This window comes from Myotis daubentonii, chromosome 8, assembly GCF_963259705.1.
Source record: "Myotis daubentonii chromosome 8, mMyoDau2.1, whole genome shotgun sequence".
Classification (NCBI taxonomy): domain Eukaryota; kingdom Metazoa; phylum Chordata; class Mammalia; order Chiroptera; family Vespertilionidae; genus Myotis; species Myotis daubentonii.
Genome location: NC_081847.1, coordinates 3,702,456 through 3,721,447, shown reverse-complemented (window position 1 = coordinate 3,721,447; position 18,992 = coordinate 3,702,456). Strand labels below are relative to the sequence as shown.

At 52.8% G+C, this 18,992-nt stretch overlaps 1 protein-coding gene across 4 annotated transcripts in view; it reads left to right on the top strand.

Moving 5' to 3' along the window:
* OSBPL2 (oxysterol binding protein like 2) overlaps positions 1–18,992 on the top strand; it is a 42,639-nt gene that overhangs the window by 18,723 nt on the left and 4,924 nt on the right. For all 4 annotated transcript variants that reach the window (XM_059705128.1, XM_059705125.1, XM_059705126.1 and 1 more), the window contains exons 5-12: positions 6,836–6,970; positions 7,654–7,751; positions 11,102–11,284; positions 13,552–13,659; positions 14,360–14,449; positions 15,953–16,076; positions 17,404–17,532; positions 18,617–18,740. In XM_059705128.1, coding sequence (XP_059561111.1) covers positions 6,836–6,970; positions 7,654–7,751; positions 11,102–11,284; positions 13,552–13,659; positions 14,360–14,449; positions 15,953–16,076; positions 17,404–17,532; positions 18,617–18,740 — 991 coding nt within the window. The remainder of the gene's footprint in view (positions 1–6,835; positions 6,971–7,653; positions 7,752–11,101; positions 11,285–13,551; positions 13,660–14,359; positions 14,450–15,952; positions 16,077–17,403; positions 17,533–18,616; positions 18,741–18,992) is intronic.

The following is an 18,992-nucleotide window of genomic DNA, read 5'->3' as shown; positions in this document are numbered from 1 at the left end:
GGAGGAATTCACAGCAGTGTTGCTGTTACCTGAGCCACGCCCTTGACCTGGCTTTCTCCATTGTCCACTGCTGTCCTTGATTGGAGACTGGTGTTTAGACACCAGACCAGGCGCTGGGTGTGCTCACCCCTCACGAGGCATGCTCACTCCAGGCCTCAGCAGCCACACGCTGACCCTGCTGGCACGTGCATGCGCTCTGCACACCTCTCTGCTCTTTCTAATGACGTGTTTGGTACTTTCTCCTCTCAGTGGCCTTATTTCTCTGTGTGACTGAGCAGTTCAGGTCTGGACAGAAGGGTGTCTGGGGCTTCAAGACAGACTGCTGAATTTGACAAGTTCCTGGTCCTGACTCTGCAGGAGTCTGACCCCACGGCATCTTTCTCACACGGTGACCTCGTTACGCTGCACTCCCTAAGGACCCCATGGTCTCTATGAGAGCCGCATATGAACATGTGGGTGGGTTTGTCCCCAGAGTGCTGCGCGCAGTCACCTGGCTGGGTCCTTTGCACCACTTCAGAGCACTCATCCCCGGGCCCTTGAAATGCTCACCTCTGTGGGCATCACTAAAGGGGTGACACCCTCTTTCTACTTATCAGCTCACTGAGACAATAGCAACAGACTAGTTAACACGACGGTTTCCGACCATGTAGAAGTAGACAGAACCGCATAACCAACCCCGGCCAGCACCCACAGCGCCACTCAGGGCTCCCACGCTGCCTCTACACCAACGCCCCCCCCCAAGCCAGACACCTCTCATTTGTCCATCTATATGTGTGTGTGTGTGTGTGTGTGTGTGTGTGTATAGCAGTAATATATATATATATATATATATATAGCAGTAATATGCAAACGAGGTCGAGACTCCACAATGGTCGCAACCAGCTCAGGAGGAGGGGCTGGGTGTGGCCACGAGCTTGAGAGAACAACACGCAGGCACAGCCTGGAGCCTGAGAGATCAACACAGGGGCACCTGCTCCGAGCTTCAGATGCGGCTGGGAGCAGACCCCCAGCGGACACACACACACACACACACACACACACACACGGGGCGCCTGCTCCCAGCCTCTGATCTCTGATGTAGCTGGGGGCAGGCCCTCAGCGGACACACACACACACACACACCCCGGGCGCCTGCTCCGAGCCTACGCAGCTAAGGTCACCTGTCAGGGCTGCGAGGGGAGAGGAAAGCCTAGCCTGCCACATGTACCAGTGCCCAGGAGGTGCTTGGGTCCCTTGGTCTGAGAGGTTTTCTCCAGGGCAGTCTCCTGGTTGCTTCTCTGGTCCCAGTCAAGGGAAGGAGCCAGGGGTGGGGGAAAACGAGGCCAGGCCAATCCGGATTTTCCAGTTGTTCCCGGCTGTGTGTTTGCTCCAGGGGCTGGCGGGAGGAAGTCCTCCGCACAAAGGCAGGAAGGAAGAGGTGCTCTGTGGCAAAGGCGAAGGTACAGTGACCCTGGGACAGCAACTGGGCAGGGCAGCCACCGCAAGGGCCGTCCCTGGCACCTCTCACCCCTCCGAGGGCATCAACTCAGGATGTCACAGACGGGGAAACAGGCCCAGACAGAGTTTAGACCTGCCCAGGTCACAAAAAGGCTTCCAATTCAGCACCCTCTCCACTCTTCTTCAAGTTCACAACCATTGACTGAACACTTTCTGTCAAGTTCCTAGAAGGTGGTAATCCCACACCAACTGTGGTTTTAAGAGGGTTCCCTTTTAGATGTATGCCTTTACACGGCTTTCTCGAAGAGGCACTTACATGCCGCACAATTCACCCACAGCAGGCATACTGTTTGATGCGTGAATTTCCACAACAGCTCAACCACCGACACAAACCGTTTTCAAGCTTCCATCATGCTGTTTGCCCATCTGAAGTCAACCTCATCTCAGCCCCAGGCAGCCACAGGTCTGCTTTCTGTCTCTGTAATTTTGTCTTTTCTAGAAATCACCTTCTTAAAAAAAAAAAAAAAAAAAAAAAGGTAAAAAAACAAACAAAAACCAAGAAGAATGTTGCTGTCCTCAGGCCTGGAAAGGGGAAGACAACTGAGGGCAAAAAAGATGTCTCCGTGAAGGGCCTAGAGTGTGGGGCCCCCCCTCCTGCTTCAACTCCCAGATGAACAAACTCAGGGTCAGAGAGGCCTGGGGTGTGATTCAGTCTTTTCAAGCCATGCCTGCATCCCAGACACTAATGATAGTGGTAGCAACGGTGGTACTACTCAGGGTCCGGCCTGGCCACGCCGCCCCCCCCCCCCCACAGTGGACACACACACAAACGGGGTGCCTGCTCCAAGCCTCCACGGCCAGACTGCGGCTTAGGCCCGCTCCCGTGGACATCTGTAGGACATTCCCTGAGGGCTCCCGGACTGTGAGAGGGGACAGGCTGGGCTGAGGGACCTCCACCCACCCAGTGCACAAATTTCATGCACCAGGCCTCTAGAGTGTGTGTGTGTGTGTGTGTGTGTGTGTGTGTGTGTGTGTGTGTATGTATATATGTGTGTGTGTGTATGTGTGTATATATATATATATATATATATATATATATATATATATGCGCTAAGTGTTTGGGTAATTGACGTCATGTAGCAACACCTGACTTCCTCTCCCTAGCGACTAGTCTCCTTGCAGTTTCTTTAGCCCAGGAATACAACTTGCTTTATAGCCAGGTGGAAACACTACACTGTAACCAAATGTCTGTGAAGCGTTTTCCCATGCCTCATCTCATTTGATCCTCACAGAAGTCCTAGAGTCCTTAGGAGACTCGGTGGAATCTTATCTTTTTTCATTAGCCGGAAAATGGAGATTTAGAAAGCTTAGAAACTTGACCTGACTGAAAAGAAGTAAGAAATGGTGGGCCTTGAAAATGACTTCAGGTTTTCTCACTGTACAGAATATAGTCAAACACTGCTGCAGTTAAATATTTTACCCTTTGTTCTCCTTGAGTGACCTATAATAATAATCTGTTTCGTGTTGATATTTACTGCTGTGTTGCTGACAATTACCTGAAAGAGAAGTTGGGGTGCTTCACTGGGCTGGAGAAAGTTTAGCTAAATCAGAAGGCAGGTCTAATTAAACAAGTTTATTCTATACCTATGAAAGGCTAAGTTGACTCGTGCTTGCGCGATACATATAAAGCTCTCACTGGCGCCAATTGCATGCGTGTGTTTCGATCTGTCATTGTTGATCGTGAATTTGATTGTTTTTGTTGACATTCTGAAACTGAAAGAAAGTGGCGTTGTCGACAGAATCTGTCTGAAGATCAACTATTGACACTTCTATTATAGAGAAAGGGCAAATAGCGATATTAAAATATTTCTTCTAATTAATTTCCTTTCAATGTGTATGAATCTGTGCACTGGGCCATTGGTATTTCTTACATTTTGCTAAAGGATGGGGCTCTTTTTTAAAATATATTTTTTCATTGATTTTTTAATGAGGAAGGGAGAAGGAAAGAGGAAAGAAACATCAATGATGAGAGAGAATCACTGATTGGCTGCCTCCTGCACACCCCCACTGGGGATCCAGCCTACAACCCGGTCATGTGCCCTGACCGAGAATTAAACTGGTGACCTCTTGGTGCATGGGGCGATGGCCAACTATTGAGCCACACCGGCCAGGAAGGATAGGGCTTTTTTTAAACATGTCCACCATGATACTGTCAGGTGTGCACTCTGTTCAGGGTTCCCGTTGTCTGTGGTTTTGCATCGGGAGACAGCTTGTTGCTCTTGCTCTGAGTTTAAGAACTGCTGGGCTCAGTGCCACGACCGATGCGCTCATTAGGGCTGTAGGTCAGTGCCACACCGACCCGCCTTACGTACTTCCTGAGATGTCCGCGGTGAGTGTGGTGTCATTAAGAGGTCAGCACCAATGAAGGAATCTTCCTGAGAGTCTTCAGATTATGTGTTTGATTCACTACCGTCACCCAGTATGCTGGCATAAATGACTAGGATGTCTTTTTATGTATTTAAAATTTTTTAAATATGTTTTTAGTCATTTTAGAGAGAGGAAGGGAGGAGAGAGATAGAAACATCGATGAGAGAGAAACATCAGCATCAATCAGCTGCTTCCCGTATGCTCCCTACTGGGGGCTGAGCCACAGCCTGGGAGCGTGCCCTGACGGAATAGACTGGTGACTTCTTGGTGCATGGGTTGGCACTCAGCCACTGAGCCACACTGGGCTCTTTTTTATGTATTTTAAACTCACGGGATTTAACGTGCTGGACATGCTCCAGAGCACAGGTTGTTCCATCTGTGGCTGTGAGAGCCTCTTCAAGGCCCCTAATCTCTTACAAAAGATGCTCCGGCTCACCCTGTACCTTTATTGTCCTGGCCTGCAGCCAGCCACTCATGCAGGGAGAGAGGCCTCGGGACCATGCTGGGCCCTGGGGAGCTGCTGGATTGCTCTGTTCCCAGTCTTTTCTCTGTATTTTGAAGTATTATGTATTTTATGGGAGACAGCAGCTGTATTTTGATTTGTTTCAGGGATGACAGGATTGATTTGACCTCTTCTAGCTCATGTATGTGTCTTTTCTCCCACACACACTGACACTTCCAGGTGTGAATGCTAGTGCTGACTAGTGCTGATGAGTTGAGCCTAGCATGTAACCAGTGACTCCCTCACTTTATCCCATGAGCACAGCAGTTCTGGGAGCAGGATCAACTCACCCAACAGCAGGGTGCATCTCCTGTCTCTGCTGTGGGGGGACGGGCTCCCTCCGGGCGGCTGTGCCCAGGGCTTTGTTTCATTTTCTTTTCCATGCGTGCAGATCGCACTTTGTTTTAACATTGTAAATCCTAAGTCAAAGCTCTCAAACAAGAGTATCCCTCTGTATACACATTCAGCTTCCTGTCCCTGCTCTTCCCCGAGAGGCAACCAATAAAAATTCTGTGGTCCATCTTTCCAGGAATCAGAAAGTGACATGTGTCTCTCCTTCCATTTTCCTGGGTAACTAACTATAGGCTTCCCACCACCTTACCCACCCCCAGTGCCAGGGCTCCCAAGCTGCTTCCCACTCCTTCTGCCCTGCCTGCTATTGGGTGTAGGGTCATTTCTGGACCCAGGGTGGTGCACGTGCAGTTCTGCCCATGCAGCAAATCTGGGGGGGCGGGCACCACTGCCCTCCCACCAGCAGGTGTGGGGCTTCCTCCCATCACCGCGCCCACAGTGGATGTCAGGTTCTGATGAGCAGGTGAGCAGTAGCATCTCATGGTCACTGTTCCTCTCCTGACGTGAGCCAGGCCAGCATCTTTCCTGAAATTACTATCTGCGTTTCTTTCCCTCCACCTCTCCTCTCATCCCTCCTCCCTTCTCTAGTCCCTCCCTGTCAGCCGCTTCCTCCTGGAACGGCTCTGCCTTGTCTAAGTCTCTCAGACCTCCTCCCTACGCGCAGAGCGCACTGTCCCTTAGTGTCCCTGCAGAGCCCTGGCTTCTGCACTGCTCGCTTTGCCCGAAGGATGCCTGGGAACAGGTATCAGTGGCGGCCTCCCTTCCCTGCCTAAGGCATCCAGTCACCCTGGACATGATGGGAGGCTAGTGATTTTTTTGTTTTTTATTTTGTTTTTGTTTTTTAAATCCTTATTGTTGAAAGTATTACATATGTTCTCTTTTCCCCTATTGACCCTCTCCAGCCCACTCCCACCCCAGGGCTTCACCATTGCCCGTGTCCGTGGGCCATGCATAGATGCACACAAGGTCTTTGTTCGATTACCTCCTGCCCTCCCCACTTCCCTCTGAGATTCCACACTCTGTTCCATGCTTCCATGTCTCTGGATCCTCTGTGTTCATCAGTTTATTTTGTTACTTAGATTCCACATATGAGTGAGATCATGTGATACCTGTCTTTCCCCGACTGACTTACTTCACTTAGCATGATACTCTCAGGTCCCTCCATGCTGTCTCAAAGGGTAAGAGATTTTTTTTTATTGCTGCATAGCATCCCATGCTATAAATGTACAGCTTTTAAAATATAAATATATATATATATATATATATATGTGTGTGTGTGTGTGTGTGTATATATATATATATTTTAATATATTTTATTGATTTTTTACAGAGAGGAAGGGAGAGGGATAGGGAGCTAGAAACATCAATATGAGAGAAACATCGATCAGCTGCCTCCTGCACACCCCCTACTGGGGATGTGCCTGCAACCAAGGTACATGCCCTTGACCGGAATCGAACTTGGGACCCTTTCAGTCCACAGGCCGACGCTCTATCCACTGAGCCAAACCGGTTAGGGCTATATGTATATATATATTTTTTATTGATCAGAGAGGAAGGGAGAGAGAGATAGAAACATCAGTGATGAGAGAATCATTGATCGGCTGCCTCCTGCACACCCTGTACTGGGGATCGAGTCCATAACCCAGGCATTTGCCCTGGACTGGAATCAAACCCAGGACCCTTCAGTGTGCAGGCTGTTGCTCTGTCCACGGAGCCAAACTGGCTAGGGCTGTACCACAGCTTTTTTTTATCCGTTCATCTACTGATGGGCACTTGGGCTGTTTCCAGATCTTAGCTATTGTAAGTTGTGAACATAGGGGTGCATACATTCTGGGGGGAGGGCCGCTGGAGGTGGCCAGTGTGGCAGCCCCTGCCACCTCGGTGTGCACGTTCTGGAACAGGGCAGGGGCACAGAGGACTGGGCGCCGTCCCCCGGGAGGCAGAGCGGAGCTCCCTGTGCGGCGGGAGGGCCTGGCTCCCTCGGGTCGGCTCACCTGGCTCAGGGGGTGCAGGTCTCGTTCCCACGGGCCTCTGCTGCTCCAAGAAGGGACTGTCTGTGTGGGGCAGGCAAGAGGCTGTGTTCTGGGAACCCCCGTGATGTCCTCGCTGTCCCTCCAGGAGCTGTCCAAGATCACGATGCCCATTGTCTTCAACGAGCCCCTGAGCTTCCTGCAGCGGATCACGGAGTACATGGAGCACATCTACCTCGTCCACAGAGCCTCCCGCCAGCCCCAGGCCCTGGAGAGGATGCAGGTGGGCGGGCCCTGCGCTGGGGGAGCCAGGCCACAGCAGGGAATGGATGCGACCCTATTGACTGGCCGTGTCATGGCAGGGACCTGGCACCTCTCCAGTGGAGGAGGCAGCACAGTGCGCACGCACTCTGGGTGCTATCCTGCCAGCAGCTGAGACATTTGTGCTGGGGGTGTTCTCCACAGGAAGGCATGGGGCCTGCGCCTTGGCTCCTCCCAGTCTTTTCAGCACCACACCTGTGTGTGTGCATGTGTGCATGTGCGTGTGTGTGTGTGTCCACATGCGTGCACACACATGTGGGTATATGTCCACGTGTGTTCCCGCGTGTGCGCATAAATGTGTGTGTGTTCATGCCCGTGTGCATGTATACAGCATGTGTGCTATGTGCATTCATGTGCCCATGTGTGTTGAAAGGGGACAAACACATGGCCCTTGCCACAGGGCCTGCTGAAGAACAGACTGGGACTGGAAAGCATCAGGGCTCCTGCTGTCTGTAGTTTTGAGGAAGTGGTGGTGACAGGGGGCACTTCCTGGAATCTCTGTGACCTTGGACATGTTACAAGGGGAAGACTGAACAGTCACCAGATAGTGAATCCTGACGCAGACATGCCAGGTGCCTGCAGCTCCCTACAGCCTTGGGCCCCCTTCCTGGTGGGGACTGCTCATGGCCTGTGTGTTGTTTGCAGTGTGTGGCTGCCTTTGCGGTGTCGGCGGTGGCTTCCCAGTGGGAGAGGACTGGCAAGCCGTTCAACCCACTCCTGGGAGAGACATACGAGCTGATCAGGTAAGGCCAGGCCTCCTGAGTGCCGGGCGCGGTGCTGTGGAGGACGGAGGGTGTGGTTCTTCCTGCAGCATGATTCTGCCTCCGACAGCCGACCCTGTGGCTGGCAGGTTCACTGAGGGGCCAGGAGCACCGCCGGGGGTGGGGGGGACGGGGACGGACGGTTCGCATATGGGGAATGTCAGGTCGGTCTGTAACAAAACCCTAGTGCTGTGAAGTAGAGTTGGAAATGGGATCCTGTGCTGGATTCAGGAGTAGAGAAGGGAGTATCTGTGAATGGCTTGTTAGCTTTGGCCTGAAATAGAGATGGGTCCTGGAAGCACATTCGCCCACTCACCGAGCATCTCAGGAGCCATTGTGCAGGGAGCAGGTGACCTAGAGAGGAGTGACTGTTGGAGGGCTTCTCTCCCGGCCACTGCCGACTGCCATGCCACTGCCCCTGGGCTCAAAGGCCTGGCCAGCGCTGGCAATGCAGTGACCAGACCAGACCTTATGTTATTTTATTTTATAATCCTCACCCGAGGATACGTTTTTACTGATTTTAGAGGGAGTGGAAGGGAGAGAGAGAGAGAGAGAGAGAGAGAGAAAGAGAAAGAGAGACATCAATAGGTTGCCTCTTGTATGTGCCCTGACTAGGGATTGAATCCACAATCTGCGTATGTGCCCTGACTGGGAATTAAACCTGCAACCTTTTGTTGTACAAATGACACTCCAACCAACTGAGCCACCTGGCCAAGGCCACACCTTATTTCAAGTGCAGCTGAAATTCCTTCCGATGGAGTTTCTCGCAGGCAGCTTCAGCAGCCCCCTGGCTGCTCCCCTCCTTCCCGTCACGCAGCCTGGTCCTAGAGCTGTACACATGCCTGGGACGGGACCAGGGCTCCTGTCTCTCGGGCTGTGCAGTCGCTCAGAATGAGCCATGGTCCAGTCGGCCTGGCTGCGAGTGCCAGCCAGAGCCCACAGGCAGTGTGGTGGGCCCCCAGGTCAGAGAGGTCACAGCCTGGTGGGGCTCCGGAGCATTTGGTGCATGTACGGTATTTCCTGTTTCGCCCATCCTTGGGTCCCAGGGGGAGTCTGTTGTACTCTTTTATTAAATACAAGTTTGTCTTTAGTTATGATAGCATGCTCTGCTTAGGAAATGTGCAAAATGAAGAAAAGGGAGGCAGGTGAGTTGGACAGTCCTGTGAAAGAGTCTGGCTGATGTTTGGGCTGAGTTCCTTTCCTGTGTGCGCGCACACGTTTCCAGAGTGCAACAATGCTTGTTTAGATCCTTTTCCATTGAACTTCAGGCCACATTCATTTCCCCATGATAACTAAAACTTTTTCTAAATTTAGTATTTCATTGATGGTAAGACATTTTTCATATTCTAGCATTTCTGTCCTAGTTTAATTTGCAGCATTTTTTCTTTCTTTTATAAAATAAAATAATGGTGTGTTATGTGGTCAATGGCATCTTGGGCTCAAAGAAGTGTAGTTTCTTCGAAGTTTCTAACTGTGGTTGCCAGCTCTTTACTGCACATGTGTTGTGATGATCAGGTGAGTGAGTGGCTGGGGGAATTGGGGTGTTGGTCTGCTTACAATGGCACTCTTCAGGTGAGTAGAGGCTACGGTGTGCACAGCTGTGTGTCAGCTCTGGTCACAGACCACGTGGGGCGGGATCATCGTGGAGACGCGGGCATGCCTGAGCACCTGCAGGCCCCCGCTCCCGCGATGCGACAGTGGGTTAGTGGTCATGCCCCACAGGCTGACCGGTGTCTGACTCGCCTGCTGGTGCAGTGGTTGCCCCTCCCCTGGCTCCACTGGTGTGGGAATGCGATCTGGATTCTTGATGGGGCTGTGTTGGCTGGTGGTGAGCAGCTGGTCTCGAAGTCTCGCTAAATGGAGAAAGCTGGATGCGCTAATAGAAAGCAACGGAGTGTGCCTCCCAGGGCTTCTTTGCAGATGACAGGTGCAGCAGGTGACCATGGGTTACAGCATGTCACAGCGAGAGGGACAGTGAGCAGCCCTGTGCCTTCATTTTAGACACGGGGAAACTGAGGCCCAGATGCCAGAAAGATTTGCCCGAGAGTCACCACTAAGGGGATCTTTTATTTGAATTTAGTAGCGTTGTCCTGATACCTGTGCTGAGCAGGTGTCCACCTCTGTCTGCAGGTGTGTGTGCCCGTGGTCGGGATTCCGGCCTCATCTAGATGCCAGCAGAGGGTTAGTATCTGAGTACATTCAGAGCATCATAAAATGCCCTCAACAAAAGGGGAGTCAAGGCACAGTGTGAACAGAGCTTTGGCGGTGGAAATAAGCCGCATGGGTTGAAGGAACATGGACAAGTGTTGAGTGCTGGGTGAACACCTCATCGGCACCCCATTTGGGCCTGACCCGGGCAGGACCACCATTCCACGTCTGACAGAACTCACGCTCTTTCTAAACTCCAGTTCACTCTCCCATCTCAGTCCCAGGTCCCCGTGTGCCCGTGTCTGTGGCTCCTTGTGCGCCCAGAGCCCCAGGGCCCTGGGACCTGAGTAGCCTTCCTGTTTGGGAGTCACAGAACCTCCCGGCTGCTGCCGAGAAAAGACTGCTTTGCTTAGACAGGCATTCATCTTGTAAATTACATACCTTGGCAGGCAACCTTTAAAAATCTAATTTTTCAACTTTTTTCCCTCTGTAATGGTTGGAAATTCAGATTCCAGTTAAGTTAGTAATTATGAGGTTTAGCTTTTATAATTATTAAACTACAACTGTAGGTGTATTCACAGTTCCGGAACAATTAAAACATGACATTCTTCTCGAACAAGAGAGTGTACTAAAAATCCTATTTCCTGGACTGAAATATCTTGGAGCTTGAGACATCTCATCACAAACCTTACAGGAGCCGAGAGGAGCCCCCTGGGAAGGCCAGGAGTCATGGCTCCTAGCGTGGGGCAGTGGGCGGCCCTTGAGCACTGGCACGGCGGCTGCCCCGGGTGCGCTCGGGCACTGGCTCTAAGACAGCGGTCACCAACCTTTCTGACCTCACGGACCACCAGTGGTCTGTGGACCACCGGTTGGCAACTGCTGCTCTAAGAGATGCTTGCAGACCTCCGTGTGCTTGGGGTGGCCCCGTGGATCACAGTTTAATGCATGTGTGTGGTGCGTGTGTTGTCAGCATTAGGCAAGTGTGACATCAGAGCACTGTTGCATATTTCTGCCATGTGTGGCAGCATGGAGTGGTCCCCATTTCCCAGTGCCTCTCCTGGACATGAGAGCCCTGCAGTCACATGCGCGCCTGGCCACTGAGTTGACAGGGACGCTGCTCTGCCTTCCTGGGTTTTGCTGTCACTAATGGGCTCCCCTTCTTTCTCTCTTGTTTTCGTACCTAGGGAAGACCTAGGGTTCAGGTTCATATCTGAGCAGGTCAGCCACCACCCCCCTGTGAGTGCATTTTACTCCGAAGGTCTCTGTCAGGACTTCCTGTTCCACGGCTCCATCTACCCGAAACTCAAGTTCTGGGGGAAGAGCGTGGAAGCGGAGCCCCGGGGCACCATCACACTGGAGCTTCTCAGGTGAGCCTCCCTGGCCTGAGCCGCCTCCACCAGCGCCAGCCATGCAGCTGTTTGTAGAAGGAAACCTCTTTCCGGGGGGCTCTTCTCTGGAGGGAGGTCACCACGTGTGGAGGGGCCGGGGGGCTGCCTGCCAGCAGCAGAGCCCTCCCGAGTCTGCTCCCTCTGTTAGTGCCGACCTGGATTGCCCCACTCGGCCTTGGCGTGCTCCCACGTGGCCTGGACATACTCCGGGCACTGCTTGTAGCAGTGACCTATCCTGTGTGAAGACCCCACACCCAGCAGCTCAGGACGTGGTTTCTGAGCAGCTGGGACCTGTGCAGGGGGTTATGCTCGGGCTTCTGGGAGTTGGCGTCAGGACTTGGGCACAGCACCTATTTCCCTGGCAGTTGGTGCTGACATCGCTCAGAGCCGGGGGCGCAAGGGGAGAAGCCACCAGGAGGGAAGCCACAGTGTCTTTTATGACCTAACCCAGGAATGACTCAACTGCGACCCTCCCCACACATGTACGTTGGTCACACAGACCCACCCTGCTGAGTGCAGGAGGGGTGGATTCCAGGGGACACAGCGAGGGGCACCTTCGAGGCTGCCCCACCCCGTCCAGCCTAAATCTAAATGCCCCCGATCTGATGTTGATCAAAACACTGTCAACGTAAGAAACATTCAAACCTGTGGCGAGTTTTTGTGAGTTTATTTGAGCCAAACTGGACAATGGCCGGGAAGCAGAACCTCCACGTGGGGCGATCGTGGAGCACCGTGCTCTGCACCTTGTTTATACGTGACAATCAAGGAGGGACGTAGGCGGGTCACAGGGAATCCATTGGTGAAGGATGAGGGAGGGGACAAAGCCAAGCGGGACACCGGATTGGATAAAAAGGAAAAGGATGGACACATGGTTCTGTTACACAGGTGGGTGCAGGATGGTTAACACTCAACAATTAATAACAACGGGGGGTTTGTGGTCCCCACAGAGTGGCGCCTGTGCTCTGAGGGGTCCAGGAAAAGGGAAATGACTTTGACATTCCAGTGATACGTTGTCTTAGAACAGCGGTTCTCAACCTGGGGGTCGCGACCCCTTTGGCTGCCAAATGACCCTTTCACAGGGGTCGCCTAAGACCATCCTGCAATCAGATATTTACATGACGATTCATAACAGTAGCAACATTACAGTTATGAAGTAGCAACAAAAATAATTTTATGGTTGGGTCACAACATGAGGAACTGTATTTAAAGGGCCAGAAGGTTGAGAACAACTGTCTTAGAAGCAAAAAGACAATAGGCCCCGTAAAGATCGAAGTTGATCATTGTCAGGGAAGATACTGGCCTAGGACATGACTACCCACTATAAACTGCTTTTTAATTAAAGGTTTTAATTTCAGACTATCCTTTGAGGTTACTTTGGGTCTCTGAGTTTGCAAGACCACCATGCAGGCCTTCCCTGAAGTAGATTAGCATGTGGCCTCTTTTAGTCCACAACACCTCAAAGCAAAAGCTCAAAAGCAGAGTCTGTAGCATCTGCCTGACTCCCAGAGCTGTCGCAGAGTCCAGGCCACCGTGGGCAGGGTTCTGAGCTGTGGTAGCACCGTGGGGGAGCATTGGATGGAATCTGTTCCCTGTTGGCCCCGCCTGGCTGGTTGCCAGGGGCGCATGGGGACCTGGGGCGGGGGGGGGGGGGCGGGGGGGCAGCGCTTTAGGGAGACTGTCTGGTGGTCTTCACTTTCCTGGGACAAGGCAGGTAGAGTTGAAAGGTTGCAAACCTTGTTGATTCAGGTGTTTGGGTCCAACTGGGAGATGCAAGGAATTGCAAATATTTGTCATTAGATACTCTGCACCGAGCTGGTTGTCACAGCCTCCCTGGCGTCTGCTCACTTCATGTCTGTGGGGCCTTTTCTTCTGGGGCAGGTCACGGGGGGTGGGGTGGGGGGGGGAGATGAGGAACAAAAGGGAAGGTGTGTGCAGTGTTGTTGCGAACCGCAGGCCACGCATCCCACTGGGAGCACCTGGCGGGAGGTGGTGGCTCTCACATTCTCACAGCAGAGCTCTTTGGCTCAGTCTCATTGATATCAAGTAGAAAGCTTTGTTGTTGCTACAAAGGGAAGAAGAAATAAATTTCAAACGAATGCTAAGTAAGGAGCCGCTGTTGGAGGGAGTTCAAAGCAGTGCTCTCTGCTGCGGTATTAGGGCAATTATTCCCGCTGCTGCTTTCCTGTCCCCACCCCACCCTGCAGTGTCTGCTGGCTCTGACAGGCGTGTTTTCTGGTCTCTGACAGACACAATGAGGCCTACACCTGGACCAACCCTACCTGCTGTGTGCACAACGTGATTATCGGGAAGCTCTGGATAGAGCAGTACGGGACGGTGGAAATCCTAAACCACAGGTACGACACGCTGGGCGGGGGCCGACACAGCGCTGCCCTGGAGCACTGGCTGTGATCGTGGGACTCGCTTTCACTCTGCTGTGTGTGCTGCCCCGCGCTGTCCACCCTCGGTGTCCAGACAGGGAGGGCCCGTGTTGGTGGGAACTGGTTCTGGCCAGTGTGAGGCACCATTCACGCTCTGTATTGAAAATTTTCTTTCTAATCACAAGTTAACTTATTTTGAAATTTTAAACAATGCTGTGACCATCCTCTGTCCTGTCCACACTGCGGCCTGTCATTCCTTCTTCCTGGACATCTGTGACACCAGTTCTGTTTCCCACAACCTCATTGAGATGCAATTCACATGTCATAAAGCCCACCCAGTAAAAGTGGGCCCCTAAGTGACAGAGTGATATGTACTAAGTGTACTCAACTGTGCAGCTGTCACCCCGGGCATGGTTGGAGCCTTCCCGTCACCCCGGAAAGGGCCCTGTGTCCTTGGCCATCACTCCCTGATGGCACCCCAGCCCCAGGCAGCCTCTGTCTGCTCTCTCTCCCTACCTTCTCCTCTCTCTCTTTCTCTCCCCCCCCCCCTTTCTCTCTCTTGCTTCCTCTTCCTTTCCCACTCCCGCTCTTGCTCTTACTTTCTCGCCTCCTCTCCTGCTCTCTCATCTTTCTGACGGCTCATGTCCCACAGCCGAGGCCTGTGCTTCTCCCGCAGGACTGGAGATAAGTGTGTGCTTCACTTCAGACCGTGCGGGTTGTTTGGAAAAGAGCTTCACAAAGTGGAAGGACACATTCAAGACAAAAAGTAGGTCCACGTGCGGGTCGGCTCAGATAGCATGTGTGCGCTTCAAAGAAGGTCGTTAAACCGGTGATGTCTGTTCATGGCAGAAAAAAATCAGGCTCTTTTATACCTGTTTTTTACTGAAAAAAAAACATTTCATGATTGAGCATGACAGGAGATAAAAGCAGCTTTGGTGTCATTTCTAGGGTGGGGAGTGGGTGGGCCCATGTCACCCTCTCTCAAGGGTAAAAGATGAAATGGACACAAGGAAGTGGGTTTCCTCTGAGACGCTGCTGCACATGTTGCAGGCAGGGCGCGGCTGGAAATCTGACCACGTGTCCTCCTCCCGCACCACACGTGCCGGTGGGCGGTGAAGCTCGCACGTGGCTGTATGAGCTTCATCTGCATGAGATTGGTTCTTTTCAGTCCGTAAACTAGGGAAGTTTAAAGGTTTTGTGAGCAGAGAAATGGTTAGTATCATTTTTACAAATTTTTTGAGATTCCCCCCCTTTGGTTTAGTAATCTCGTTTTGGGTCTCAGTTTTCTCATTTTTCCCCTTAAGTGATTTGGGCCCTGTGGTGGCCAAGGCTCTTTCCAGCTCCCAGAATCTGTACCTTGTCACTAGAAACAAGCTCCTATGGGAAGCAGGTCTGCCTAGCCCCACTCAGCCGGGGAGACACCGTTCCACTATGACTCCACCCACTGCACCCTCAGGGCAGCAGCCTCTCCCAGGAGGGCCAGGAACGGCCATGGGTGTGGGCGGCAGCACCCACTGTGAGCGTGTGTGAACTTTGGTCTGCTTCTCTGTTTCCCACCCCAAATTCGAGTGAGCGATTTCCTGACGCCGGGCCTGTTAGTGACAGTGCACGTCAACCGAGCTGTGTTTCCTGAGAGGAATGGGCCCTCTAGGCGGGGCCGCCGAGACACGGGTGCCCCAGGGTCCCGCCCTGGCAGAGCAGTATCCCCAGGAGCTCGGGCCCACTGTGCTCTCCCCCAGAAGATGCAGAAGGAACAGCCCAACACTGGCATTGCTCCTTCGGGAGCCAGGAGGTGGCCCATCTGGGAAGGTCCCCAGAGGTTGTTACTGCCTGAGGAAGCAGGTGGCAGAGGGGCACAGAACCTGCCTGTCAGTGAAGTTCTGACACGTGGCCTTGAGGAGAAAGCAAACTCATCAGGAGGAGGCCCGTTCCCGTGGTTTATGGTGAAAGGGCTTGGAGTCAGCGTGCTCACGGAGAGATCGGCACATGGGGTTTGACATCTGAACACGGACCTTCCACCTCCTTGTCTCCACCCGTGTCCCTTCCCTCTTTCTTTTGCTTCGGTGTATTCGGCAGTTAGGACCATCGGTGTCAAATGGCAGCAGCAGAGATCCTAAAATGCAAATTTTCGTCTTTGCGTTTCTGTGCAGGGGTAGCCCAAGACTGGTAAGAAGACAGCCAGGCGGGACTTTACTCCACGGTTGAAGTGGGGTGCTGCATTGGGGTGGGTGGTCTATCTTAGCTTGGTTTCTAAACCCCTTTGTTCCAGCAAAAAGAAGCTGTTCATCATCTACGGCAAGTGGACGGAGTGTTTGTGGGGCATTGACCCTGCGGCGTACGAGTCCTTCAGGAAGCAGGAGCGGAGGGGCGAGCCCCCGCGGAAGGCACAGTCGGTAAGGCGCCGCCTGGCACCTGCCCCGCTCCTGGCACTGCTGGGCAGAGGCCCCGGGAACCAGCCATGACCCCCAGAAGGGCCCTGTGGGAAGATGATGCACGGAATCCGCCTGTCAGTGGAGCTGCTGTCTGTGGGCCTCTGGGTTGGGAGGGTTTATCTGCACTCTCACAGCGCGGAGGGCGCGGGTCCTGTGTCGCAGCGTCTGTCTGTCCCCCAAGTCAAGCAGGGTAGAACCAGGCACCTCCATTCCCTTCTGGAAATGCCGTGTTCTGGATGCCTCTTAACAAACCTCCTGCCCACCCTGTTAGCTCAGACCTGTCCAGGTGAGTGAGCGTCCTTCCTGCCGTTTCAGTTCTGAGTCCGGATGACGCCCACATGAGGGCCGTGCCAGGCAGGGAGGCTTCTCCCTGGAGCTCTGCGTCCCGCTGCCCTAAGGCCTCAGAGCTGGGCCTGGAAGTGCGCTTACAGAGGCGTCTGTGCTCTAGATGACACGCCCCTCAGGCAGTGCTGTGCCTTCCTGGCTGCTCCGTGTCTTCCTGTGGTAGCTCCCACGTGCTGTCAGTGTGGCTTCCAATGACTGTGTCACTCAGAGAAATGAAATTCCACTTAGAGACTGTGCAGACCGGCGCGTTAGACCATGGCTGATGCCTCGGTGTGTGCGCTGAGCTTCGCTGTCCTGGGTGACCTGGAGGGACAGTCTTGTCCCGTTTAGCTCTGGACCTCACCGTGTAGCCTGCAGTCAGGTGGCAGGCCCTTAAGCTGCGTGGTCACACTGACGCTTGTCACACCAGCACTGTCCCCCAGCAGCTGCATGAATAACCACTGCTCCATCTCCAGGCCCCCTTGGGTTTGAAAGGTAACCGCAGGTGGCATATCTCATATAGGGCTTGGTCTCCAGTGGGTTTGGTCTACAAGTGCTGGGATATCATGCGATCACCCATCTGGACACGTCCTTATGGAGGGAAGTGCGCCTCTCAGAAATGAGCTGTTCCGGTCCCCTTGGCTTAGATGAATGTTCTTCTGATGGTGCCACCTGGCTCGTTGCCGTCAGAGTCAGGAGCTCAGCCTTTCACGGTGCCTGCACTCCCAGGAGGACAGCTGTGCCTGCCACTGACTGGCACCCTCTGTGTGGGGGACCCCTGCGCAGGAGCCTGTGCAGGGGGAGGTGAGCATGGCAGACACAGGAGCCCAGCCTTTAGGTCTTGGGGCAGCGGCGTCTCCTTCCTTAGCAGCGCATCTTGCTCTGCTTGGGCTCAGAACAAGGGCTGAAAGGCCCTCCAAGCGCCACGCCCTCCAGCAGCCGACCAGCGTGTTTTGTGTTTCAGGGCATCAGCATGGAGGACGCTGACACTGAAGTGGTGGACGCCGTGCCTGAGGTCCAGGACACTGTGCAGGTCATTCCAGGCAGCAGGCTCCTCTGGAGAATCAATACCCGGCCCCCCAACTCTGCCCAGGTCAGTGCTCCCCCATACCTGCCCCTCCAACCCCATGTGTACACCTGCTACCTCAGTCCTCTGTCCCAGAGCAGACAGAGGACCCTCCGTCCCCTGGTCAGATGGAGCTCTCAGTGTGAGCCTCCGAGGACTTCCTGTCCCACAGAGCCACCACCAGCCCCAACCTCAGCCTACCCTCCCAGCGACACAGCAGTGCTCTGTCTACATGAGTCGTGGTGGCATGTTGACACAGAACTGACATGTGTGTCTGCACACATCACAGTGTCACAGTGGCCCTGGATATTCCTGGGTAGAGGGGCCTCGGGACACACGGTGTGCCCTGGAAGGTTTATACAACCACATTTTACCCAAAGGAGTTTCCAGAGTGGCTTGCAGGGGTTGTTTTCCCAGCCTGTCAATTTAAATGCTTCAGTGCATTTTGATATTTATTTATTTTTATTTATTTATTTATTTTTAAAAAATATATTGATTTCAGAGAGGAAGGGAGAAGGAGACAGAGATGGAAACATCTATGATGATAGAGAACCATTGATCGGCTGCCTCTTGCACGCCCCCTACTGGGGATAGAGCTCGCAACCCAGGCATGTGCCCTTGGCCGGAATCGAACCTGGGACCCTTTAATCCGCAGGCTGACGCTCTATCCACTGAGCCAAGTCGGCTAGGATTGATATTTATTTTTGAAAATTAAACTTACAATTTGTATTATATATAAATGTTACATACAATGACATATATAAAAAATAATTACATAATAAATATAATATGTAATAAATTTTATTTTTCATATTATGAATTATTTATATATAGAATAAATATACAATGTATTATAATTTGTTATTGTATTACCATGTCCAATAACATAGCAGAGCATGTAAAAAATAAACCACTCATCCCAGAGATGTTGGGGAGTCAGACCTACAAGTTGGGCATCAAGTGGCCCAGAGAAGCCCGAGGCTGGTGCGTCTCAGGCCCGGGAAGGAACCATGCCCCTGCGTGACCTTGACGGGGGTGTCTCCAGGGAGCGTGTCTGTGTGGGGCCCAGGAGAGAACGCTGTGGCGGTCACAGATTTCTGTCTGTCCTCAGATGTATAACTTCACCAGTTTCACTGTTAGTCTCAATGAACTGCAGACGGGCATGGAGAAGATCCTGGCCCCCACAGACTGCCGTCTGCGTCCCGACATCCGCAGCATGGAGAACGGCAACATGGGTGCGTGCCTGAGCAATGGGGGCAGTTGGGTGGCCGCCCGGGACGAGCAGAAGGAATGCGGCGGCCTTTCACGAGCGAACAGGCACTAGGTCCCCCAGCACAGAGTGTGCGGACTGCCCGGGTGATGGTTTCAGAGTTTGCAGTCTGTAGGAGACCAATCCTTTTATAAGTAACAGTAAGGTTAAGTTACTAGAAAATGCGATGAAGAGGAATACACACAGAAGTCAAGTCCCAATACTCTGTTCTTAGGTA